The 27,532-nt window shown below is 40.8% G+C and overlaps 3 protein-coding genes across 5 annotated transcripts in view; all 3 read right to left on the minus strand.

Annotated features, from left to right (window-relative positions):
* The window catches only part of LOC126997370 (replication protein A 70 kDa DNA-binding subunit-like), a 49,562-nt gene extending 44,574 nt beyond the window's left edge, over positions 1-4,988 (minus strand). Inside the window, exons 1-2 of one of the 3 annotated variants that reach the window (XM_050858434.1) lie at positions 4,876-4,988; positions 1,679-1,759 (exon numbers count right to left, since the gene is read on the minus strand). In XM_050858434.1, coding sequence (XP_050714391.1) covers positions 1,679-1,708 — 30 coding nt within the window. In that variant the 5' untranslated portion in view covers positions 1,709-1,759; positions 4,876-4,988. Of the gene's footprint in view, positions 1-1,678; positions 1,789-4,875 lie in introns of those variants that run through there. The other 2 variants (XM_050858432.1, XM_050858433.1) reach the window with 2 other exon arrangements.
* Positions 4,989-8,385: 3,397 nt separating this feature from the next.
* Positions 8,386-18,758, minus strand: LOC126997375 (replication factor C subunit 2-like). Its single transcript, XM_050858438.1, has 8 exons — positions 18,584-18,758; positions 16,771-16,882; positions 16,262-16,470; positions 15,230-15,386; positions 14,545-14,712; positions 14,282-14,362; positions 13,159-13,272; positions 8,386-8,949 (listed from the first exon to the last, which is right to left on the minus strand). The coding sequence occupies exons 1-8, from the start codon at positions 18,670-18,672 to the stop codon at positions 8,839-8,841; spliced, it is 1,041 nt and encodes a 346-aa protein (XP_050714395.1). The 5' UTR covers positions 18,673-18,758; the 3' UTR covers positions 8,386-8,838.
* Positions 18,759-22,932: 4,174 nt separating this feature from the next.
* Positions 22,933-27,105, minus strand: LOC126997376 (NADH dehydrogenase [ubiquinone] 1 beta subcomplex subunit 8, mitochondrial-like). The gene is made up of 4 exons (XM_050858439.1): positions 26,977-27,105; positions 25,236-25,456; positions 24,299-24,457; positions 22,933-23,075 (listed from the first exon to the last, which is right to left on the minus strand). The coding sequence occupies exons 1-4, from the start codon at positions 27,056-27,058 to the stop codon at positions 23,016-23,018; spliced, it is 522 nt and encodes a 173-aa protein (XP_050714396.1). The 5' UTR covers positions 27,059-27,105; the 3' UTR covers positions 22,933-23,015.
* Positions 27,106-27,532: the final 427 nt, after the last annotated feature.

The raw sequence follows: 27,532 nt of genomic DNA on the forward strand, positions 1-27,532 counted from the left end.
TACCTTTTTCATTTTCAGAGACGGTTCCCATATCCCCTCCCCTCCCTCCACCAGTGCAGCCATATACCTCCCAGCCCTACACACCTCCACCAACTGGAAACTCCAACCCCACACCACCATCCTGGGGACAGAGCTCTTTGCCATCAAGGAAGGCCTCACAGCAGCAACAACAATTCCCCCACACCAGCCTGTCTCCCTCTTTACAGACTCCCTCACTTCCCTCCAACTCCTCTCAACTCACAGACCTCACACACACCACTCAATATGCTTTACCATCCACTCCCTCCTGGCACAGCTGACCACAGCAGACGGGTCCATCTTCAGTGGGTCCCTTCCCATATAGGCATCGTGGGCAACACCGTGGTGGACCCAGCGGCCAACCTGGCACACTCACATCCCCAGCCAATAGACAGACCACCAGACCACAGCGACCTACTGACCCACCTCCGACAGTCCTCCAACAGACACTGGACCACCAGACTAACGGCAGACCTCAGACAGCTTACCTTTGGACGATAGACACTCCCCCGCCCAGCACTGGCGAACCTACTCCCCCAGTCGTCCCCTCAATACAGCCATCACCCGCCTGAGGATTGGCCACACCCACCTCAATGCTCACCTCCACAGACTGAACATAGTCCAGGACCCACACTGCCCATAGTGCCCCACACAACCCGACACACCAGAACACATCCTCCTCCTCTGCCCAAGATTCCACTCCCTCCGCACCAACCTCAAGGCATCCCTAACCAGACTCTGCATTTACAGGCCAACCCAAGAGGACCTGCTGGGCAGCGACACCCTCAGCCCCAACACGGCATTCCAAGCCCTCAAGTGCATGCAAACCTTCCTTCAAAAGTCAGGGCAACTCAACAGGATCTAACCCCACTCTGCTGACAGAACGACAAACAAAAAACAACACTTGATACCAACTACCATTGACGGGGCTCTAGGTAGAGGCTGTGGCCCCACAGCCTAACTAGCCCTATAAAACACCCAAGAAGAACAAAAAGAAGAAGAGCTTTATTTTGGATAAAGAGGTATCTCGGTTTTGATACTTTCCTTTTGAGTTCAGTCATAGGCAGCAATGGGAGAGTGAGTCAAGATGTGTTCCAGTTTGGATTTAAAAGTGAAAAGATTTACATAGCTGGTAAAGTTGGGTGAGAGATAACAGCTCAAACATATTCAGTAATACAATGACAAGTTTTGGCTAGATGGTGGAAAATTCTTAAGAATCAAGGTCATGGGCATGAGACCTTTAGAATCAAGGTCATGGGCATGAGACCAAGTGATGTTACTGCGTACTTAGACTCAACATCCAGCTTTGAATGAGTATCTGTAATGACGCCATAATCACACAACTGTCACCCAGAAGCTACAGGAAGGAACTTGTTGGGCCAGGAACCACCACCACAACACAACATTCTCTGAGGCGCTCCCAGGCATGACAGCTTGAGCACGTAACTAACACTAACTACACCGACGCATAGACTTAGCTTCTGCTCGGAAAATGATTATAGATACGCTGGCAATCAGGAAAAAAAGGTGACAGTAAACATGGCGAGGGGAAGGAGGGTGCAGGTGGCGGCGGCATAAACACATTCCTTATTATCGTTATTCAAGTATTTCAACCCAGCAGCAACATGTCTCCCTTCCCTTGGACATGGCGCATACTCACAGCGATGACTCCTGATGATAAAGTCTCCATCGTGGCGTAGGAAATCCGTGGTTCCAAGCGAGCCCGGCCAACGCGTACTTTCTGAAGGAGACACTGGCAGGTTTTGGCGGGAAAGTTATCGTACTTAGCACAACATTGCCAGATTGTCGTACTCAGCCGATTATACTTCTCGACTTCCTGCCCCAAAACTGTCTTCTGGGCTCCAATAACGGAACTAATTTATACTTATCGTTAAAAAAGTTAGATTATGATGATTCTTGGTAATAGTTATGCGTCAAAAACCGGTAAATACTATGCTCTGAGTATGACACTCTGGCAACGGTGCAATGAGACAGGAGCAACGTTGCCAGATTGTCGTACTCAGCCTCCTATGTTTGCCGATTTCAGACCCAAAAACTGCCTCCTCGACCCCAATAACTGCCTTCATATATAGTTATCGTTAAAATGGTTAATTATTGGTGTTTTTTTGGCAATAGCTATGGCTCCGAAACCGGTTGATACGAGGCTCTGAGTACGATAATCTGGCATCGGTGGATAGGAGAAATAGGCAAGGAGCAGGATAGGAGAAATAGGCAAGGAATGGGACAGGAAAAATAGGCAAGGAATGAGATAGGAAAAATAGGCAAGGAATGGGATAGGAGAAACAGGCAAGGAATGGGATAGGAAAAATAGGCAAGGAATGGGATAGGAAAAATAGGTAAGGAATGGGATAGGAAAAATAGGTAAGGAATGGGATAGGAGAAATAGGCAAGGAATGAAATAGGAAAAATAGGCAAGGAATGGGATAGGAAAAATAGGCAAGGTCGCATGGGATAGGAGAAATAGGCAAGGAATGAGATAAGAAAAATAGGCAAGGAATGGAATAGGAGAAATAGGCAAGGAATGAGATAAGAAAAATAGTTAAGGAATGGGATAGGAGAAACAGGCAAGGAATGGGATAGGAAAAATAGGCAAGGAATGGGATAGGAAAAATAGGTAAAGAGGAATATGGGATAGAGCAACTATATATAGGCAGTGACAATAGGCTAATGAGGAATGGGATAGGAGAAATAGACATGCAAAGTAGTAGAATATGTAATAAGGGGAATAGGTAAAGAGGAATGGGATAGGAGGAACAGGCAGATAGGAATAGGATAGGAGAAACAGGCTAAGATCGAGGAATCTGGGATAGAGGTTAGGCAAATTAGAAAAATTAATTGCATGGGAGGAATAGGCAGAGAGGAATAGGATAGGAGGAACAGGCAAAGATTGAGGAATATGGGATAGATCGAGGTTACGCAAATTAGATAAATTAATTGCATAGGAGTAATAGGACAGGAGGAACAGACAAAGAGGAGTCCAATAAAACTATGAAAATTATAGTGTGATCGAGTAGGTATATATATACTTAGATTAATTAGTGAGAGACAAACTGATGCAGGGCAAAAGAAGAAATGCACACTAGCTATATTTTCCGGTTTCTGCTGCCCTGTAATTAAAAACATCATAAATTACGGTTTCAACACTCACTTTGATCAGATATCTTTATTTGTGTGGATACAGCAGTTTTGGGCCTGAAAATGGTAAATGCAATACACGACCCCAGCCAGCACACACACAAGGGGCCCACATGGGATTTCCATGGGTATTGGTGACTTGGCAGACAAATGATTTATGGGTACACCGTGGGACCTATGTGGGTTTCCCACACATATACTATTTCTTTCATTAATACTCCAACAATGAAATATATTGTCAAAACTATTGTAAAATCATCTTGGAGGCAATTCCTTTAAGATTTATATGTTGTCTGGCGGATGAATATGGGTGCAATATGGGACCCATGTGGGCTTCCCACAATGGTATATTACAACTGAAATGGGTGTACGAGTGCTAAATTGTTTTTGTAGGCAAGGGAAACAGGCAATTGGTGCAGACTGTAACCGAGTCTGCATGGCAATGATATTTTTCGTGGACTGCCTTGCCGTAAAATCAAAATAACCGTTACGTAATGGGGTTTTTTTTGCCGAAATGTTTGAGTAATATTGAAATAAGGCCAACAGATAGTTTACAGACGTATCAGATGATTTCTTCTTGTCGCAATTTGTAAAATTATATATTATCTTGCTTTAAATATTATTTATTAAGCAGGGTTGGAGTAATTAGCTACAATTCAAAATCTTAATTACAATTACAATTACATTATTAAAACTTTAAATTGCAATTATAATTACAATTACTCATGTGAAGTTCAATTACAATTACAATTACTATTACTATAAGAGACAGTCAATTATAATAACAATTATAATTACTCAGCTTCCAACAGTAAGCTTTGGTTGAAAAGAAAAACACTAGCATATCGTGCTGTTGTCATTTATTGAAGAGAGAGAGAGAGAGAGAGAGAGAGAGAGAGAGAGAGAGAGGTGGATGTAGGCTAAACGGGTAGGCAGAGGGGGAGGGAGAAGGGGTGGTACAGTAGGTGGTGGGGACTGGGGGAGTGGTGCTATACATACAGACAGATAAACAGGAAGGGCGGGAAGGGAAATGGAGAGAGGGAATAGGGTGAGGGCAAAGGATGAAGAGCGGGTGTGGGTCGAAAGAAGGAAGAAAGGAGAAGAGGGAGAGACATAATGACACACACAGAGACAGACAGACAGAGAGAACGTCGAAGAAATGAGGGGGTAGGTAGGAGACAGAATGACAGACAGACAGACAAAGAGAGGGGCAGATAGACAAAGAAAGATAGTAGTATGGTAGTATCATAAGTACTACTCACCACTATCAATAAAATATGCCTTCTACTATCACAGTCATAATACTTGTCACCATTATTATTAATTCTATCACCAGCATCACCAGATCAGCAATTCAGCATCATCAATTTTTTTCATAATTATTTCCCTGTTACTGCTATATGAACGTCATCATCATTATTTTTTTTAACATTACCATCTTGCTATTACTTTCACCATCATTACTATACCACTTTACTGTACTACTCAGACTACTACTTTCCTATCAGCACAAGCCTACACCTATACAGCGATTAACTTTCCAACAAATTAGCCTATTACTATGACACTGGTCACCATCACCACTAATCACTATTACATCATTTCATCGTGACATCATCCCATGAACTATCATCACCATCTCAGCTACTACAGTCATCATCATTCATCAGGGAACAGATTACTATACAATGTCTTTCTTACCTTTACAATAGAAAGTCAAGAGGAGGACTTTGCCGTAAGACGGTCTAGGAAGCAATGAAATATGTCCCAGGCGGCCAGTCCACCAAACAGGGAAAAGTGGACGCGTCTGATTCTCGTATAATACGTAGGTTGTCCAGTAAGGGTTGCCATACTTCATCATATACAGTATTTACGTACAATCTCCCTACTGGTCACAAAATTAATATTATCACATCTACAGAGGAAAAAGTGTGGAAAAAAAAGGAAATTAGGTTGCTTAGATAAAAAAAAAAGGAGGGGAAAACAATGGCTCAAGGATTTTGTTTACTTAATTTTTACTTTTTGATTGATTGATTGATGGTGTATTGTTGCAAGTAAACAACAAAGGAGAAGGGAGGATCATGCCATCCCAACCCCCAGGCAGTACAGTGTTTTTTTTTCTTTCTTGGGGGTATTTCGTTGGGGATATACCCTAATGGAGGAAGGCGGTGCATGCCGCGCAACCCCCCAGACGGCTGGTAGAGAGATGCCCAATTCTTTCAAGGAGGAGGCCCAACAACGGGGCTGAGGGTGTCGGAAAGACCCCACCTTTCCACCCCCATGGTAACTGATAGGTCTCGAACCCATACGCTCCAAGCACCCCGCCGAAGCGCAAGGCAGAGACTACCACGGGACCACGGGAGCCCCCCAGTACAGAGTGTGATAATACAACTAAGGATACATATGGAAGATAAGATAAGATGAAAGATACAATGGTAGGGGACAAGTGCTAAAACATATATATATATATATATATAAATATCTAGATATATATATATATATATATATATATATATATATATATATATATATATATATATAAAGGCCTTGATTTAGTCAAGGAAGCCTTTTTTACAACAATAAACCTCAATCAATCAAACTTCTTTGTTAAGAATGGCTATTTACCTTTGCAACGGCGCCACTTGAACTTTTCGTTTTATATTTATTATATAATTTATTTATATAGGTTAAGTTCAAGCTCGAGGCTGAGCTGGAGGACCAAAACAAACCGCTCTTCTATAACATTAATACGCTGAGGGCTGAGGGTTTGTAAATTAAATTAGCCTATGAGCGCGGATTTGGCCGAAGTATATTGTTTTTTTTATTAGGCACTTAAACCCATCGCAGCAACACCAAATTTTGACCTATTGCCGCGGATTTGGCCGGTTTATTTAGTTTATGTTTTAAGCGATATAGCCCCTATTTTAAAGTGAAAACAGCAATTTATTCTACTTAACATGAACATTAATAGGCTAAGGGCTGAGGGTTTGTCAGTGAAATTTGAGGCACTTAAACCCATCGTAGCAACACCAAATTTTGACCTATTGCCGCGAATGTGGCCGAAGTTTATTCAGTTAATGTTGCGATATAGCCCCTATTTAACGTGCCCGCTAGTCTTCTTCATAAAGGCACTGCAAAATAAAGGAAAATGGAGTTTCAATTGCTACTTATTTTTTTAATTTACACTTCAACATTTCCTGAGTACCTATACATGGCCCTTAATTGAAGAAAAAAAAATTGTATTCAGGGATACTTTACGTAAGGAATCCCATCAGTGGATTGAGCTTCAAGAATTTCTCCAAGCTGTCTGGTGTTTGGTGGGAGGGTTTACATATGTTGCTCTACCATAGTAAATTTTTTGTCAAATTAGTCTTGGATCTTTGAATGGTAGATTTCCCCTTCTAACGATCCTGTGGGTATTAATACATAGTTACAAGAGCACACAGACACTCCCACCAAAGACTGTTTCCTTGTTCCTGCTGTCACGTACGGACACCTTCATGCGGGTTAATAATCAAGTTTCACTCATTAATACATTTTACCAACAATATATCAAGCTGACCTCCATATGACAAATGATTGACTTACCTGAACTTCCTCACTTCTTCTCCGAACTCCCGGTGGGGCAGGCAACATTTGTCTGCCTGTCACAGACAGCACTTGCCTCCGTCACTGACAGAGTTGATATCTTCTTCACTGGTTCACGTGCTGCACTGCTGTTGTGGTTCCTGTGATTGGCTACTGTCTCTAGAGCAGTGGTTCTTAAATTTTTTCAGCTCCCATCAGGGGATGGCCATGGCAGTTTCCAACTTTCCCTATCCAGACACTCCCTCCTTGCCTGCTCAAAGTTTCTCGAAGATCTTTCCCCCCTCTCCTTAACGTACTCTTGCACCCTATCCCTCCATTTCACTGGAGGTCATCCTCTAGCATTCACTCCGTCTATCTCACTCACATACACCCTTCTGGGTCATCTTACTCTCCTACATTCGCTCCATGTGGCCAAACCACTTTAACCCCCATGGCGTCGGAACATTTCCCACCCGTGACCCCCCCAGGCCGGCTTTTTCAAATTTTTTTTTTTTTTTATTATGTGTAAGAAAAAAATAAAAAACATGTGTTTAAAGATAAAAAAAAATGACATCTGAGTCACGGTGTGTCAGAATTGTCGTAGTCAGATATGCAAATATGACGGAAGGTGAGTTCAGTATTCCTGCCTGGTGTCACACGACGTTTAAAGTCTGTCACTTCACTTCTTCCCTTCACCCCCGTGACACATTCCAAAATGCTCGCACACACTTTCATCACTCATTACATCCATTCTACTCACATCACAAGCACTCCTCAAACAACTCATTTCCACTGCCTGCACTCTAGACCTCTGACTTTCATTCCAGGCCCACGTTTCACTTGCATTTGTGAGGGTTGGTACTATTATTGTATTTCTCAAATCCCTCTTTACCTCCATGCTCACAATTCTGCCATTCATGATTCATCCCAAAGACCCTACCACCCTTCTTCCTTGCAATGCCCCTTCTCTTATCTCTCCCTCTGTACCACCATGGTACACATTTTTAACATTCAATTCCCACTCTATAAGGGCATACAAAATCTACAACCTCACTTCTACTTCGTTCACAAACCATCACTTTACTTTTGTTGACAGTTACTTTCAGCTTTCTCCTTTTACAGACACTATCAAAAACACTGACCAAATTTTGTAAGTCATTTTCATTTTCTGCAATGAGCACTGTGTCATCAGCAAACAGTATCGAATTCAGTACCCACTTCCTTCATTTCTCTAATAACACCATCCATATAAATATTGAACAACCATGGTGACATGACACATCCCTGCCTTATTCAAATCATCCCTGAATACACTCAATTATCATTTTTTTATTTCTTATTGAGGACCATACAGAAAATATCCACCCCAGACTCATATGAAGAATTCTCTCAACCCAAGGAATTTCTCCTCGGAAATACTTAGTTAATGGTTTGGACCATGCTGCATATCTCTACACCGGTAATATACTGCAGCATCTAGAAATTTCACTTTTCAACAGACCTTTACCTCATTAGTTTTGGTTCTTTGTCTTTTCTCACACTGGTTTCCAAGCTCATGTATTCAAAGAGCTATAGAAAACACCCAACGTGCCTATGTAGGGCCTCCTGAAATTCAACATGAGGGAGTCAACAATAACAAAGCTGTATATAAAATATTTTAATTCTTTTTAGTTTTTCAACCTTCTCTTCCCATCCCTTCATGTGTAAGTATAGCATCTTTCAAAATAAACCACAAGATTGGAAGATTTTCTTATACAGTTGGCAGATTCTAAGATGACCTCAAAAAAAAAAAGGTGAGCAAGATCTACAAGAATTAGTTTTCTGGTAACCTTAAAAAAGCACTATCCCTTTCGTAGCAGGACTAATTATTATTGAGAAATGTTTTGTCACATGAAATATCTCTCAAGAAAACTTATTCTGAGTGACTGATGGTGATACTCATTACTTTTTTTTTTCCATTTCATGAAAATAATGGTCTTCTGACTTCAAGCTTAAATCATTAAACTGTGAATTATACAATAGTATCATATGGAATGATAATTAACATAAGTATTTAGTAATAAAAGATAAAATTTCACTTTCCACGATAGCAAAGATCTACTCATTCTTAGTTTCCATAGCCTTAGAACATAACTTGGCAAGCAGCCCTGAAAGCTGGAGTAGTGAAGAAGTTCCCTGAACAATGCGCATATGGGTGTAGCCAATTTCCTGAAAATACAAAAAAATAAATAAACAAGACATGAAGACATTCATAAAATTAGTAGGGATTTTAAAGTGCACTATCTTCCTTGTGAAAAATGTCAAAATAGTTTCCTGCTTTTGTTTACAGTCAGAACCCATAAGCTAGGCTCATCAACCTTTCACCTGCAAGATCTGACCATGGTGGCTATGGTCTCACTTTTTGAAAGAGCCTAAAATTCCTCACATAACTTTCACATCTACTCACTGCCAAGTAAACTGGTGCAATAGTATGAGATCAGTTGTGAGCTAACCATACTTGCTAGCACATTACCAGACCCATAACATGTAGATTATTTTAAGTTTTCATGTAGAAAACTAATTAAGTACGGTTTACTGTACAACATTTCCAAGAATTTTATCCTTCATGACTGTTTTCATACTGAGCTCTAATATAGTCTGCTATTAAGCTTTTGTAGCTAGGGCACCATAATGATTACTAATCATGAAGGAATTCCATGAACAAAGTAGCATAGCTAATATTAGTGTACTGCTGAAAGAGGGTTAATCTTAATCTAAATTAGCAATTCATAATTTTCTTCTAAATTTCAATATTTTAAAGCCATCATGCATCATTCAGAATCTCTAAGAAATTAGGCTGTGGTAGAATGGGGTCCCTGTATATATATATATATATATATATATATATATATATATATATATATATATATATATATATATATATATATATATATATATATATATATATATATATATATATATATATATATATATATATATATATATATATATATATATATATATATATATATATATATATATATATATATATATATATTAAAAATCTGTATTTACCCTAACAGGCAAAACAAAGAGTGCATAATACTCCTCAGGAAATGGGCTTCCTCTATGAGTATCTGTTGAGCTTCCAAGGAGAATATTTTTTCTCCATAGTAAGGTTTTATTTATTTTTTCAATTGTTGTACGGCTTGTGACCAGGGGGTCACGGCTCGCACACGAGGTGTTCACAGCCCATACAATTTTATAAATAAATTTCTTAAAAATCTGCCTTTGCACCAAGACTTAAAAATCTGCCTTTGCACCAAGACTCAAACCCAAATGCCTAAAGTAGTCCTTAGGCTGTGGGCTTCCTTTGAGGTATCAGTTTAGAGTGTTTGGACTTCCAATTCGAGAAGCAAGTGATGACAGTGTTTTAACTCGTAATTTTGAGGTGGTTTTCTATGCTCGTCAAATGTAACCAAGCTTTACAATAACATTTTGCGTCGACTAGCTGTACGACTCATGAACTACCCACATGTTTGTTTACGGGATTCCCACGAACAAAAAACTCGGCACAATAATATCTTTCCATGCAAATATCTTTTCAATATGATCATATTCGCCATGGAAACCTTCAACAGCAAAGTCGAGACATATTCACAATCACCGTACACTATACTATGAGGCGAGAAAATTGCATCAGACAACTCAAAAATTTTAAAAACTCGCCTAGCATTTTCAGGCATGAGGCTTGCAGCACAAGATGGCTGTGTCAGCTGTAGGTGTCCCATTTTGTTTCTCTGTAGGAAGTGAGACTTTCCTCGGTGTTTTGCTTCGACAAGACGGCCTTTATACATCTCGTGACCGTGTACGAGTTATGTCCACCTCACCCTATATATATATATATATATATATATATATATATATATATATATATATATATATATATATATATATATATATATATATATATATATATATATATATATATATACATACATACATACATACATACATACATACATACATACACACACACACACATATACAGTACCCTCTCGAGTTTCACGCTTGCTTCATTCCGAAGGTAAAGTGCTTAACTCGAGGATCGCGAAACTCGAGGTATTGAAATCCATGAAAAAGCGCTTATTGGTTCCGACCCGTGGAAAAAATTACTTTTTTTTTTTACTTTTCTCCTTTATCGCAGTTTTTTCGACTTTACTCCCTTGTTATCTCAAACTACGTACCTTGGTAATAGGCAGCAAATGGGAAGTGAGAACAGGTCGTTTTGAAGCCACAGTTGAAGGCGGCGGCCTTACAATTGGCTGGCAGTTCTGTGAACACGTTTGTGATCCACGTGGTGTCGTCTGCTAAAGTAAAGCTGGCGTCACACTGGACCCAAATCTGGCGAACACGAGCTCTTGCTGGCAGCTTTTGCTCGTGAGCAAGTCACTGTTGTCCTCACACTGACGAGTGGCAAGCGACGAACAACATTGTAAACAAAGCCTCAGCCCTGGCGCCTACTACACCTACGCTTCGCTTTACAGCTAAGTGTGCAGCTATGACGGCATTACTTGCCGTTATTCAACGAGAGCAGAAGAAGAAAATACGAGTCAGGGTTCGGTCATGGCTGAAGGAAAGGGAGACCCATGGTGTGTACAACAATCCATCTAACTTTCTTGAGTGCAGACTTACAGAAATGTGGATGACTGTGGTCCCACAACTCGGGATGGTCCCTGACTCTTGATATTAGAGAGTGCACAATACCGGAGGACCAATGAACTCTAGAACTAGAAGCGAAGGTGGTCATGGAGAGTGTTTATTTCAGCTGGGCGGTCTTGGTCTTGGTTAGGGGTCCAGAAATCAAAATAAAAACCAACACTAGTTTTTACAATATTATAAAATATTACAAACACCATCAAACATCAAACAAGTATGTGAGTAAGTTCTGTAACATCATGGGTATATGGATCCAATACACTAGGCAATATATGTTATTCACATACCGGTGCACCAAAGAGCTCATTTGACCACCTGCTCGCGGCTTGCCGAGCTGCTCCCCGTCCAAGCGGTGAGCTACATGCAGGAGCAAAAGCTCGCAAGCGAGCCATCCCGTGAGCAAAAGCTCGTGCTTGCCAGATTTGGACCAGTGTGACACTGGCTTAAGGGCGGTCGCTCGCGGTCACCCGTGGTACAGTTGGACAAACCTATAGCTTCTGGTAGATTTGTGTGTTATGATATAATCTGCTAACTCTTTCAGTTATAAATCATTAATATCACGATTGACTTTTTAATGCCTATTAAATGTAAACCCACCGCCGCAGTCGCAAAATAGCTCGGAGAGAGGTTCAACTTGTTTATTGTTTCCATATTTCCCTCACCGCTCACAAAGATCACAAACAGACAAACTAGAACAAAACCAGGCAAATTAATACTTTTAATGCTGTGTATTCCCACAGCGCACATGTGTGGTGGATAGCAGAATGACTAATTTCAGTGGGGAGATATTTCTCGCAACACCGGCCAGTGTAGTGGACCCGACTGTCACTGCCATGTGATGTGATGGTGTTGGAGGTATTGCCTTTACAACAGCACCAGTGTAGTGGACCTTCTTCTTCTTCTTATGACCTGTAACGCTTTATATCGCTTTTTAGGTCCTCTTTCTCCACACTTATATACTTCACAACATGCACTTAGTTACTTCACAGTGCGCACTTATTCACTTAACACTGAACTTAGGTGTTTTTCTGTCCTTTTCTTTCCCTGATTTTGCTTTTCTATGCCCTTTTGCTATTTTTCACTATTACTTTTCACCGTTGCTGCCATGCATTACAGGTCAAAAGAAAAAGAAGAGGAAAACAACACCGAGAATTCTAGTTTTCATATACTGGAGAAAAAGTTTATGGGAATGTGGTTCCACAACATGGGGTGTTCTCTTATCTTGTTAATCAAGTAGTAAGCAAAGCAGCTCTGCCAGTCCATTTTACGAGTCTATTGGTGGGCCATCTTCCACTGCTCCTCATTCCTCAGCCACTACCGACGTCTGGTTGTTTACATACAGCCGTGAGGTACCCACTTACCCACGCTTGTACCCACAACCGTTTTCCATTCATACGGACACCCAACAATTAACTCGCTCCCGGTTGGGCATACAGGTAACCGCGGTTGCCCATAGCCCCAATGGTTGGACGCCGCCTTCTAAGGCAACACGTATGACGCTGACGGTAGGTAGACGTGACCCGTACATGTCCAAGCACCGCGAAACTCGGGGCGGTGATGTGCGAAACTTGGACTCGGACTAAGCGCTAAACTCGAGGATCGCAAAACTCGAGAGGGTACATATGGATAAGCTTATCATTCTCATATAATAAATGTTCAAATTACAAGGTCATCTATACCAACATATACCACTAAAAATATTCATTATGGTAATCCTACCTTAATGAATTCTAATTTGATGAATTCTCCCATATCTGTGTTCTTGCATACTCTGAACATAATTGTGATGATGTCTTCAGAGGCATAACCCAGCTTCCATAGATGAGCCAGAATCTGCATATAAATATGTGGAAAATTAGAACCTAAAATTTATAATGCAATTACATGATGGATGCTAGCGTAGCCAATGACCTGATCCTTAGAAAAAATACAACATATGAAATGTAGAACATGTTCCATTATGACAGGAGTAATGAAAACACTAGCCATAATGACAGCAAGATACTTTAGCAAGGTGAGAAGGTGTAAAAGTTTCAAGGAACCTTGCTTTGTTCTGATTATTTCCTTTTTGATGGCTTTAGAGACAATACAAATTGGTTAAATTCAGAGCATTCACTTATTTTCAGTGAGAATATATAAACTTGGTGGCCATTAGTGATTCAAAATTCAATATCTCCATACATCAAATAAACACAACCATTATTACATTATCATAGCTTCCATACATGCATGTTTATTCCTTGCTCTTACATCACTATCTACTCAATATTAGTAATATAAATTTAAAAAAAAAAAAAAAAAAAAAAAAAAAAAAAAAAAAACAGTTTAATTATAGGACAAGATGAGCACTAAGGCCATGCACAGCATATGCCCTTAAATTTATCTTTACGTACTTTTATTACTGTAAAACAGGCTAACTTTGGACGTTTATAATTTTTTTCATGAATAACTTCACCAAGAAATTTATGTTGGTGACAATGTGTTGCTATCTTGCTTATATACAGAAAAAAATTAGTGTTGATAGGTGTAGTGCTATTTGCTATTTTTAGAGTGTCCGAAGTTACCAGTGAATCTGCCTAACTTCGGACGAGGTCGGACAACTTCACACGCATATCTTTTTCTACTGTAACACCCAACACTCAAAACCTCAGCCAATGTTGGATTCTTCTCAATGCCTATATTTTTATTTGTAAATAATATTCACTGACTTTCCCAGGAAATTAATTAGTTACATTGTATCCACAAACGTTCGAAGTAACCCCAAAATCCGAAGTTACCCTGTTTTACGGTATAAAGAAAATTAACTTATAAAAAAATTATTGCTACTTGACCTTTACTTTACCTTATAAGCATCATCATAGCAGGTTCCAACACAATGCATGATCATTTCCTTAATGAGCACTGGGTGTGGCTCATCACAAACCTGATGGAAAAATGACTAGATGAGAATTTATATCATCAGCAGTGGGTAAGTTGAGATGAGAAACAAAGAGCAGGTCATCATGCATAAAGGGTTATTCCATGTGGGCTATTGAGGTACCCAACTACCTAAACCCAAACATTTGACACTGACAGTTTTGATTTGCAAAGACTATGCAAACTTACCTTGAACACATTGTCAGAGTTTACATGGCCAAAGCCTTGTGCAGTAGACTGAAGGTTGTTAAGAGCTTGTCTCATATCTCCTTGGGCAGTAAAGAGTATGGCTTCAATGCCATCATCTGTATAACTTAAATCCTCTTTAGAACACACATGCAGCAGCTTGCTAAGGACCTGCAGGAAAATATCTTTGTAAGGTTCCCAAAACAGCAAGAGTATAAAAGGATTATATAAATTTAGAGTACAGTAACCTAATGACAAGGCAATTTATGTTAATAATAGTAATAAATGTAATTACAACAGCTGCCCAATAAATTTTTTAAATAAGAAAAATAAAACAAAATCGCGTCTAATAATCTTAGTGCTCCCACTGGTTCCATTATACCGAAGCCCACTCTTTTCAGACCTTTAGCGAGTTGTAAAACATCATAAAATGTATATTATTATGGGTAGACCATAGCTAATTCCAGGTTTTGAGGTAAGTTTACGCAAACAGAGCGAGGCCCACTTTTACGAGGCCGTATTTTCTCCTTAGACAACAGTACAGACGTTTCCTAGTTTCTATGAATATACTGGATCAATGAAATGCTTCCTGTGCAAGAAACAATCATCAAATAATCATTATGATAATTTTTGTTAAAAGACTTAAAAATACTCTTCCCATATTCTTGCATAGGTTACATATCCTTACCTGAGTATCAGATAGTTTTGAATATCGCAGCATTGCACAGCGTGACTGGATTGGCTCAATGATCTTTTCAGAAGAGTTGCAGGCCAAGGCGAACCGGGTTGTGTTAGAATATATCTCCATGGTCCTTCTCAAGGCCTGTTGGGCACCATCAGTCATGCTAGAAAATGGAAGGAATGCCAATGCTTTACACTTCTGCTTAACCCTTAAAGCCGTCGGACGCCGACGTCGTCACTGTATGGAAAGGGTTAGTCCTCTTCTAAACCTTTTAAGAGGAAATGGAAGACGACGTCTGCATTACAGATGGAAAGGGTTAACTGTTTTTTGACGTTAAGTTGAAGACTATATGACGTTTGGTAGAGCAAGTACAGAATATTGACGTAGGATCACTGACAGCACATTTTTATAGACAGTTTTCCATCCCGAGTGGACTACACAAGTCATACACTGACCAGTAATTAGTCAAGAGAGCATGGTTGGGTATTGTTTGAAAGAAAACGACATGCCACCCTACTTCAGCATAAGCAAAATAAATTTGATGGCGCGCCAAGTCAAAAAATGACTTGTCGACTATAGTCAACACCCACGGTTTGAGCCCAGGCACCAGCTGTCGACTATTGTCGATACCCGCGCTTTGAGGGTTAAGTATGATCAAATGCTTTTCTCTGCAATATTGTGAAGGGAAGATTCCCCTTACATTGTGTGTAATGGTTACCACACCTAGCAATGAATCTGTAGGCCCAAGTTTGATCCCGGGCTGGCCAGTTGGGAACCTGCTCACTCAGCTGTTTTTTTCCCCTTTTAGACTGGTTGATAAATAGGTACCTGAGGACACCTGGAGAAGGAAAACTGTGGTAATCCTGATGTCAAACTGATCCTGTGTCCCAAGGCAATGGGTTCTTACCCACCACAGGCTCAAGGGCCAATGAGAAGGCCAAGGCCATGTGTAGCTTACTGTATTGCCTCAACTTTAATTTACCATGGAAGACTTTTACATGAAATTATTCTTTGTTCAATGAAACATTTTTTCCATACCTATCTGCTTCATCCAAGATGATAATTTTATGTTTTCCTTTGGGGAGTGTAACTTTCTGTTGAGCAAACATTTTAATTTTGTTGCGGACAACATCTATCCCACGGTCATTAGAAGCATTGAGTTCCATCACTCCTTCTCGAAAGCTTGGACCAAGAAGGGCTCGTGCTAAACACAATATTGTAGTTGTTTTGCCTACACCAGGTGGCCCCTGAAACAAAACAAAGGAATTATTTATTACAAAAAAAAAAAAAAAAAAAAAAACTTCCAATTTAATATATTATCATCAGCAAGTAGACTTTTTACAATAAATGATAGGTTAGATCTAAAATGAAAAAAATAATTATAACTGAACACGATGTCAGTGGCATGTAGGAGGCTCAAAAGTTGGCAAAATCTTTAAGTATTGCAAATACTGAACTTTAAAATATTACTACCAAGAATAAAGAAACCATTGGCAAAAAGTCATTAGTTTTAAATTAATTCCTATTTATAAATTACTTTTCCTTACAGCAATGATGATGTTTGGAACATTTCCTTTCTTTGCAAACACTTCCAGTCTTGCCACAGTTTCTTCATTTCCAACAATTTCTGGAAAAGTTGTAGGCCGATATTTTTCAATCCTGAAAGGAGAGCACATCACTAAAAAGATAATGAATGTTAAAAAATTAAAAGCAATTCTAGTTGCACTCAAACACTGACACCATTATGTACGGTATTTGATGAATGGCATATGTAATGCTAAAAAATTATTGATGAATAACTCGTTTTAATGATCTCATTGAAGAATACAAAAAAGACGGGGAAGTGTTACCATTGCAAAACAATGTACTTTACAGAGGGATGCCTTTAAGGTCTTTATTTATGTCGTACATGACTTTTACAACATTCAAATTGTGATAACTTGTATATGGCACAAAAATACAGCAGAACTATCTTTACTAATATTTTGAAAATATGTTCAAAGGCAAATGGAAAGGTGAGAAGGTGTCTTGTAGATCAAATTGGTTTGTAATGATTGATTATAAAATAAGAAAGGACATAATTTTGTTAGGTGCATAAGACCAATGTAAGTCTCGTTAATATTATTTCCAGTATTCAATAAATGATTTGCATAACACTTGTGCCTCTAATACTAAAGAATCTCCTTTTAATATCAAACTGGGAACACAGATTTTGTATTGGTGTCAAGGCTGGCACTACGGTACGGTACGGTTGAAATTTTGATAAAAAGTACGGTACAGAATTATGGTACAATATTTTTCCTAATGTACGGTATGATATGATACAAGTACAGAAAATTTAGCAAAATTCCAAACTGTACCATACTACAGGCTTAAAACATAGGATCCTAGGATTTTTTTTTTTTTTTACTTTCTTGCCCATTAGCACCTGGTAGACTATATTTAGGAGGCCTGATACATGTAAAGTCACTTTGTAAATGTGCCTTTTCAAATTTATTGACATACCCTGATTATTTTATTCACAAATAATTCTTTGATGTACCGGTATGTATATATATTTTCCTGATGGTACGGAATTACGGTTCGGTATTTTTACCATACTGTAAGGTACGGAAAAATAGCTGGTGGTACGGTACGAAATTACAGTACGGTATTTTTTTCAAGTATGGAGTACGGTTAAAAATTCCGTACCGTACCGTACTGCCAGCCTTGATTGGTGTTCTCAAGTGTGGGTTGCAGGTGAACAAAGAAAGAAATCCTCTGGTTTACCTAAGCAGCACCTACGAAAAAGATTTCATTATTTAATCGTGTCATGCAGAAGTAGCTGACCCTGCACAAAATACAAACTGAAGGTTCTCAGCAGGGGTGTGGAGTCAAAGAGTCGCCAACTTTAGGCCAAAGTCAGAGTCAAATGATGAAACTGGATATTCACCAGCAATGAAGGGGTTAAGATATTTTCAGCCCTTCCACTAGCTTTATGCATGGTGAAATTTCAAGGACGAATCAACAGTGATCTTCAATGGGGATGGGGATGTCACTGAGAAAACCACCAGTAATCCAAATAACCTGAAATACCCTGTGCTGTTCAATCGATAGGCCTCTTTTAGAATCATATAAGGCAGACAGAGTAGATTGTGAGGCACTCCTACGGGAAACAGCAGTGCCAAAATAAATGTTCATGTCGTTAGGAATTATAATGCCTGATGGGGAGATGTAGCTCATGTAATTAATAACTGGCAGGAAGAGCCCCAGGACATCAGACGGAGCCCAAACAAGTCGTCTTCAGCGAGGTAGTTAGTACTGTACTGGACGTGTTACGACATCAAGATTTTAATAAACTGAACTATGTCTTATACTCACCATGGCACGTGTGTTGTCTTGGCAGTGGTGGAGGGTGCAGAGCTTTTAGGGGCAGCCTCCGCCACCTCCATCGCCTCCTCGCTGGCCATGTTTACAAGGTTTAGGCGGGAACGCCAAGACCAAGACCAAGACCAACTTTCAAGATCCGTTTTGAAAGGGAAAAGAAAAAAATGAGACAGCAACGCAACAGCATGAAAGGAACCAAAAATATTACAGGGCCGTTACAGGAGGGGGGCGAATGACCCCACATCTGCCAAAACATCCAATATCTGAAAGTCAAACCGAAAAATTGGGACGAAAAGGCCCATTTTTTTTTTTTGACAGCGCAGGAAAATGCACCCAAAAATGTCATTTTCTCTAAATTCTGAACTCCTTATCTGATTTGGCTCGCTCCACTCGCCACCATTATTTTTTTTAGATAGGTGCATGACTGCCTATACATTAATTTAATCTTATAAGATCTTTACTAAATACCTACATTAGTTTACAGGAGCAGCCCATAGCTTGCTTATTTTGTTTTAATTTGCTACCGTAAGAATATATATGCTATACATCAATGCAGTACCCTGAAGAGCACTGTCAAGGTGTATTGCAACAGCTGAAGAATCTAATCAGAAATTTTCGAAATTTTCTGATTAGTTTCATGAAGCAGTGGCTGGATGTGTCCTTTTCCCTTCTAGTGAACAGAAGACGTTTTTCCTGACGGCGGCCACGGCGACGAAGGCGGCGCTGGCGGAACCGTTCAAAGTGCCGCCCCCTTCGAACCCAGTGGTGGACGCCGCGCCTCCACCTCCTCAGCCTCCACGGCCAGATGACAAACGTAAGATCATGCATAGCTTCTCGCAGCAACTCTCTGTTAGCTCGATTGTACATTTTCTCGTAGCGACGCCGCTCCTTTGGTCCCATTGCCAACATTTCATAAGGGTCCGGGTCCCCACCAGGCAGCACCAGCAGGGCCGTGAGGGGCGGGGAGGGGCGGCCACCAGCGACAGCCAGGGGGTTAAGAAAAGACAGTCGTTCATGCATAGTGAAAGGAGGATCGAGAAAAAAAATAAAAATCATCAGCAACAGCAGGGCCGTGAGTGGGCTGGCAGGGGGCGGGGAGGGGCGGCCACCAGCGACAGCCAGGGGGTTAAGAAAGGACAGTCGGTCATGCATAGTGAAAGGAAGAGCGAGGAAAAAAAAAAAAATCAGCACCAGCAGGGCCGTGAGGGGCGGGGAAGGGCGGCCACCAGCGACAGCCAGGAGGTTAAGAAAGGACAGTCGTTCATACATAGTGAAAGGAGGAGCGAGGAAAAAAATAAAAATCATCAGCAACAGCAGGGTCGTAGAGGGCCTGGGCGGGGAGGGGCGGCCACTAACGACAGCCAGGGGGTTAAGAAAGGACAGTCGTTCATGCATAGTGAAAGGAGCGAGGAAAAAAAAAAAAAAAATCATCAACACCAGCAGGGTCGTACAGGGCCCAGGCGGGGAGGGGCGGCCACTAACGACAGCCACGGGGTCAAGAAAGTTCAGTTGGTCATGCATGTAGTGAAAGGAGGAGTGAGGAAAAAAAATAAAAATCATCAGCACCAGCAGGGTCGTAGAGGGGGCGGCCACCAGCGACAGCCAGGTGGTTAACCCTATCCGCTCCGACGTTTTCAAATTTGCGCACTCGTAACACCTAGCATCGTACTCATTTATCAGAACAACGATAACGCTCATGAACACTAAGTACTGGTACCGAATCAATAGTGTCAAACAATAATGAATAATGAGTGAAAAGAAGCTAGTGGAAAGTAAAAAAAATAAAATAAATAAAGTGTATCGTTTTGATCGACGTGCCTGAAGGGGGGCCAGATATGTACCCCCTCGGATCGTATAGGGTTAAGAAAGGACAGTCGGTCATGCGTGTAGTGAAAGGAGGAGCGAGGAAAAAAATTAAAATCATCAGCACCAGCAGGGTCGTGAGTGGGCTGGCGGGGGGCGGGGAGGGGTGGCCACCAGCGACAGCCAGGGGGTTAAGAAAGGACAGTTGGTTATGCATGTAGTGAAAGGAGGAGCGAGGAGAAAAATAAAAATCATCAGCACCAGCAGGGTCGTAGAGGGGGAGAGGTGGCCACCAACGACAGCCACTGGTTAGTCGTTCATGCATTGTAAAGAGAAATAAAATGAAAAAGTGTGATAGTAGAACACAAACTTAATGACAAAAAAAAATGCAAAACAAGACATAAGCAAGCTAAAAACAAGTGAAGAAAGCCAAGGAAAAATAGATAGAAAAGCAAGTCTGTGTAAGCAAAGTATACGGAATAACAGAGCTCAGTGCAGAGTGTGAAGAACCAAGGAGGATCTAAGGAGTGATACAAAGCAGAACAGGTCAGTGGGGAATAGCGAGGGAAAAAAAAAAAAAAAAAAAACACAGCAGCAGCCCCAGTAGCCTTTATCATTTCACAGGGACTTGACCTTGATCTTGAACCTCTAGTTTTCAGTGTCGATGTAATAATTCCTTAAACAATTTCGCCACACCATTTTGGTTGAGAATAGCCTTCCCTTGGTTATTCATGTATAAATTAGTTCCCAGTCTCACTGTTGCTGTACGTCTTGTCCTCTCTTATAGTTGTGTCCTGACCCTTGCCGTTTCTTGATTTAAATTACACCTTTTATCATTACCTGTCTTATCTGATCCAACACAAGATGGCGCCACTATAAACACTTGCCTGCGCCAGAATGGGCTGGGCTGACAATCAGGCCCCACGGGGAAGAAGCCTTGGGCCGATCATCAGGACCCACCGAGAAGAAGCCTACCGGTGCAATAGGCCGTGTTATATATAAAAAAAAAAAAAAAAAAAAAAAAAAAAAATCACATGGCAGTGATCCTTGATTGAGAACCCACATAAAAAATCAGATCACCTGAAGCTCAGCTACCCTAGCTGTGCATGGGGTGGCTGATCTTCAGGTGAGACAGTCTGGGGTGGCTGATCTTCAGGTGAGAGAGGCTGGAGTGGGTGATCTTCAGGTGGTCACTGTGGGGTATCACTGCAGAAGTGGGTTCATGTTATGTGTCTCTGGAGTGTATGTATTGGAGAAACAACAGCAATCATCAAGTAAATCTATCTGAGAAGACTACAATTGACTACTACAGCTTCTTTAGGGAAATATGTGCTTCGTACTTTCAAGCAAATCAAGTTAAGCTAGGTGGACCTGGGGATTACTGTAGAAATCAACGAATCTTGTTTCTCTCATAAGCCAAAGTATCACAGAGGACGTGTACCCTACACTCCTATTTGAGTCTTCGGCATTGTTGACAGAAGCACGAAACCAGCAGCTGGATACACGGAAATAGTCAAGGCGAGAGATGCTGCCACCCTTCTTCCAATTATATATAAAGGGCTTCAACCAGGGTCTGTCATTCACATTGATGACTGGAAACCGTATTGTAACATCCAAAGTCTAGGGTATGAGCACAAAACAGTAAATCACTGTAAATTTTGTAGACAGGAGCACTGGAGTACACATGCAAGCTATTGAATCTTACTGGAATAGACATGAGTTATATAAAGAGAATGCGTGGCTGCAAGAGAAACCTTTTAAAATCATACCTACAGGAATTCATGTGGCATAATCGCTTTTCACAGAATGCTTTTGAAAAGTTATGTGAGCATATTGCTGCATTATCACCTAAAGGTCAGCCATCCCAGCTATGCTGTGGCTGATGTTCAGGTGAAAGTCTGGGGTGGCTGATCTTCAAGTAAGAGAATCTGGGGTAGCTGTTCTTCAGGTGAGAGAGTCTGGGGTGGCTGATCTTCAGGTGGTCACTGTGGGGTGGAGGATCTTCAGGTGATCCTAAAAATCATCTTGTTCCCCAAGCTATTTAATACCACTGACCTTCTCTCCTCATAAAACTTTAGTACTTCAGCAAATTTATGAGAAACATACCAGCAGCATGACATGATTAAGGTACTCTATATGTACCCCTTGGAACTACTAGCAAGTGCAGTTTTGAGGCAAGTTAAATGTAACACTAAGTAAGGCATAGTTACTTGAGAAAAATTTGGGATGCAAGATTACACATGGACTTTCATGAACCTACATGCAAGCTTGCTCAGGGGGTACCATTGGAAATGGAGACTGTGGGTGAGTGAAGCGATGCACCCCCAGGAGTATGCTCTCCGTTTGTTAGTTATGTGAAAACTCATAGAGTGGATGGAAGAGGAAAGTTCTAAAATGAGAGGACTTAAAATACTTTCCTCCTGACAGGGTGGGCGTGGTTAAGGGGGAAACCAAAAGGGGATTACATGCTAGACTCCTCACAGACATGCTAAACACTTGGTCACCAATTGTGTCAATTCTCAATGTTCATAACAAATATATTCAAATAATAATTTTATTTTAAATTTATTAATTTACAACTCTTAGATAGCTTATATATACATCCCACAAAGAAACCTGATTGCTATTCAGGTTTTTCAAATGTATAGTGAACTTTTCCATTTCCTGGGTACTGCTTCGGGAGCTGAAAAGGGAAGAAAATAAGGCATTATCAATATGAGACACATGGACTGCTGACCACAAAGTTCAGTCCTTACTGTCTAAACTAGCCTTAGACAAAGGCACAGTAGGATACCCTATAAAGTATAAAGCCTTAAAATGTGGCTCGTGTTTCAGCCAAAAATTTAAGATACCCAGTCCCCAATTTACATTTTATTAACACAGGACCTCCACACTCTCTTTCAGGTGCTTCTGTAGCAAAGTACAGTATTGATCCCTTTGTCTCAACATGTACAAGTAATACATAATATTTGAAGTACCGTATTTCCCGCCATATAAGACGCACTTTTTTAAAAAAAAAAGAAGATTCAAAAAATCACCTTGCATCTTATACCCCAATGGTTAGGCTTTGGTAGGCCTAGGGGTCATTGTTAGTTTTGTTACTGGTACAAAACCAACACCCAAAACACCTCCATTTGACACAATAGTTCCAAATGTCCCTAGAATGAAATATACCGTATTTTGCAGCGTATAAAGTCAGTCACCTGTGTGCCGGGTACCTTGGTGGTAATGGCTAAAACGGCTATTACACAGGAACAATTTTGGTGGAGCACATGACTGCTCGGCGACCGTGGAGCGGACTTGGGCGGATTAGTCTGGGGGTATTTTTGCTGTGCAGCGGCCCGGTCAGCTGATGTTTTCTGTGATACATGTTCGAAAGTACTGATATCCATGGATGACTGAAGTGTTACTTGTAAACGCATTTTTGCTTCATATTGTAAAAATAACTACCGTATATTTAAACAATATGACTGACAGAAATTAATCGACATCTATTTCTAATTGAAAGTAGGTATACGGTCCCTGAAAGTCAAGATCAAGACCAATTGCTTCCCCATCAAACGTAGTATCCCCATGTGTTTAGTTCCCTCAGTAGCTCGGTGAAAGTTACCGCCTGCACACTGTGCAGCGAGTAAATCTACCAGTCAACCCTTTTGTTTACCATTTCAAAGTCACAGCTGCTCAGGGTAAAAGCACTGTAACTCGTCAAAGCAACATACGGTATCATAGTAATAATTGTAAGTAAGGTGGTCAAATGTAATACTGTATATACATTTAGTTCAGGGTAAATGTGGAGATTTTTCTTTTTCTTTTTCAATATACCTTGCCAAGTTATAGGTGTGTCTTAAACTCCAGTGCATCTTATATGGCAGGAAATACAGTATTTAGAAAAAGTCAACTACTTACCAATGGCCAATGACACTTATTGTTATCCATTAAGTAATATGTTCCTACAAAGAATGTCATTACACCCATGAAAGCCAAGAACTGCTGAGTGGTTGAAAAACGTGGTGTGTTGGTTGCATCCACACGGTCAAGACCATACATGTCAAAGTCTCGATGAAGCTGTGGAAAATTGAAAACATAATCATTAAAAGATGGATCTGGAAAGGCATCAGCAAATTATTCCGAATCAAGGTGTATAAAAGCCATGAGGTAGTATGATATATTTGTAAGCAGAACTGCATTATCATAAAAGAATGAGAAATGAAGTTGGTGTACATTTTGCAGTAAAGTTGGGGTATATGCTATAGCTGTGTGTGACTCAAGTGCGAAATTTGTCCCATTAGCCTTTGAGCCTGTGAGAGTCTATAACCCTAGAATACAGAGCAAGTGAAACATTTAGGATACCCCAGTTTACCTTTCCTGAGGTTTCCCCAGGTACCCAATTATCGACCAGCCCAAAACAGAGGATAAATAGTTGGGTTGGCTGTGCGCCAACTGCCTAGGCCAGGATTCGAAAACAGGCCCACAAATTCATAGCCAAGCATGCTAACCACAGACCAAGGAGGCAAAAGAAAAGTTAAAAATGTCTTTTCATATGAAAGTGACATTATGCAAGAGAATGGTATAAGGGCAAGACGGGAATGCAGAAAACTACTACAGGAAACAATTGCATGATGCAATATTGGTGAATTTTGCTGCCGTAATTCCCTTGATGAACCTCCATTGAGGAAGTTCTAAGGAGCAGACATCAGAATATACTAGTTAGAAGCATAGGTAGTTAAGCACAGTGGCAGATGTTTTTAAGTGGATAAGAATATGATTTTAGGGCTCCAATGGTCCTACTGACATCATAGAATGGACAAGAGACATCATTGAGAACCTGATTTTGCACACTTACTGGTTCCCCAAAATCTCTACGATGTTCTGGGTAGTCCCATTGGTAGTAAGGGTCACGAGACTCAGCAGACACTAATGGAACATCAGGATAGTCTCCTGCACCAATCCCATCATCTGGTACAGGTTGGTACTCGTCAGGGCGAAGGCCATACTTCCTTGCAGCAGCCTGGCGCTCCTCTGGCGTGACAGGATATGGTCCAGGCTTCCAGTCCTTATTCCAATCTGGAGGTGAAGGAGGTCACACATTATATTCACGTATTTTGAATATCCTCCATGAAAAAATATAATAGTACTTACGAATTGCGGTGCTGCTTGAGCATGCGGTCTCCCTGGCCATTTACACTTTAATGTGTGGTCTACCCGGCCATTTATGCTTTAGCATGCGGTCTACTACCAGATTTACAGTTCAGTGTGCAGTCTACTTCAACTACAGGAACCTTATACTGCAGGGTGATGAAGAAACGAGTTTAATAGTGCTGAATATACCTCTGTTATTACCCAGAGATAGCTTTATCATAAAAATGCAACTTCTGTTTCCTCCTTCAAAACAACACATCTATGAAAATCTTTTAACAGCATTGCAGTCAGCAGAATGAGTTCTACTGATGATATCAGCTTCAGTGTAAAGATAGTGATGTGGGTGTTCGGTGACTGTCCTTTTATACAGATCAATCAGGAGAACTCGGGTGACAAGACAACATAAGCTGAGACCACCAGAGACAGGTCAGATTATTACATATCTTAGGCTAGCTAAAGTGACTGTGGTCCGATCAGCCCCCTGTTACAGTATGAAGGTCATAATGAAGCATCTAAACGGAAAGTAATTTACTGTTTAAGGTGCGGCGTTGGACGGATCACAGCTAGCCGGTGGTTTTGCTTGTGTCAGTGATAAACAATGAAGATACACTGTGTTTGGTGCCACGGACTCTACTTGGAGGACAGAAACTTTGCAATGAGGTGACAACCTCCTAGAGAGAGGGCATGAGTGTGGTGTAGGTGGTTTATGTGAGCGCAGATGGCCTCCAGCGCCACGCCAGATGGTGAGGTGAGCATCGTTTGGTGGGTTCACTACACTTCTCTCCCAAAACAAGCTTGGGGATCCAGTGAGTGCGTGGTTTCCGTATGGGAAACACTAAATTCATTGCAAACGCTCATTGTAGTGGTGGTGGGAGGAAAAATCTCTAAATTTAGGGAATTTCCCTAGATCTAGGGAGTTTTTATCCCCCCCCCTCCACTAAAAAAAATACGCGATTGCGACGGATTTCGTGTCCCCCACCCGAAACCCCGTGTTCCCACCAGGTCCCCAGGCTTGTATGGGGGGTAGGGGGAGTATGGGCAAACACTAAAATTTTACCCCCAATGCTTCCCCAAGTCCACAAGTTTGTAGGTGATAGGAAAACAAATGTAACCAAAAATATTTCCCTCAATATTCACTTAAAAAAAGAAATAATAATATAGCTATACGCTCAATGATGTTAGTTCCCCTCCCCACCCTAGGCCTGGATAATGAGCACAGCGGGCAGGCCTACGCACACAGTCTACATGAATAACCAAGCATAACGTTTAGAACAGGTAATTCTTCCTCAGTACACCCCCATACACGGGCCTTGGAGGGTGGTACGTTTATTTGGGTGCTGAGGGTGACCGCCGGGTGCATCATCCCCGAGTGCTGCGTGCTTGTGCCGCGACCCTTATCTCGTGGCACATTAACTACATGATTAGCAAAGTATCTAAAGACTCACTTCCGGCGGATCGGCTGAACACAACGCCAGGAAGACCGGAAACCTGCCGAGAGGAGCGAGCCAATCTCACCAGCCTCGCCATCTTCTTGGGCGAGTAATTTCCTAGTGCCAGCGGTCTCTACTCTCTAGTCCCTTCAGTTTATTGTTATTATTATCATTATTATTTTCATCTCTTAACTTCCTAACACAATTATTATTACTATCATTTGGAATATCCTGATACATTATTCTAGTTGTTAGTGTAACGTTCTAAGTAATTTAGCTTTACTCTCCATTCATTTACAAACAATCTGAGTAATGTAATCTCAAGATGAATTGACCATAGCTGTGACAGAGAGCGCTTTTTAACCTTAATATTAATGAAGCATCAACGCCTTTGCCTAATTAATAGCAAGCAAAGTAAGCAGACCGGTAGACAGACCGACATTAATATAATATTCCGGAAGCAACTTCATAAGCACACAAACATTTCCAAATGGAAGATCAATTAAAGTTAAGCAGCAGAGGTGTTACAGGGTTGGTGGGGAAGACTCATGTATATTACAAAATTAAATCA

This window comes from Eriocheir sinensis, chromosome 12 (assembly GCF_024679095.1).
Source record: "Eriocheir sinensis breed Jianghai 21 chromosome 12, ASM2467909v1, whole genome shotgun sequence".
Classification (NCBI taxonomy): Eukaryota; Metazoa; Arthropoda; class Malacostraca; order Decapoda; family Varunidae; genus Eriocheir; species Eriocheir sinensis.

Coding starts and splice junctions, on each gene's coding strand:
- LOC126997375 (XM_050858438.1), bottom strand. CDS start 18,672: ATGGCCAGCGAGGAGGCGATGGAGGTGGCGGAGGCTGCCCCTAAAAGC. Junction 16,471..16,770: donor TTCCAAACATCATCATTGCT/GTAAGGAAAAGT, acceptor GTTTTGTTTCAG/GGGCCACCTGGTGTAGGCAA. Junction 14,713..15,229: donor CAAAACTATCTGATACTCAG/GTAAGGATATGT, acceptor ATTTTCCTGCAG/GTCCTTAGCAAGCTGCTGCA.
- LOC126997376 (XM_050858439.1), bottom strand. CDS start 27,058: ATGGCGAGGCTGGTGAGATTGGCTCGCTCCTCTCGGCAGGTTTCCGGT. Junction 25,457..26,976: donor GTTCAGCCGATCCGCCGGAA/GTGAGTCTTTAG, acceptor CTTCACCTCCAG/ATTGGAATAAGGACTGGAAG. Junction 24,458..25,235: donor GTAGAGATTTTGGGGAACCA/GTAAGTGTGCAA, acceptor AATTTTCCACAG/CTTCATCGAGACTTTGACAT.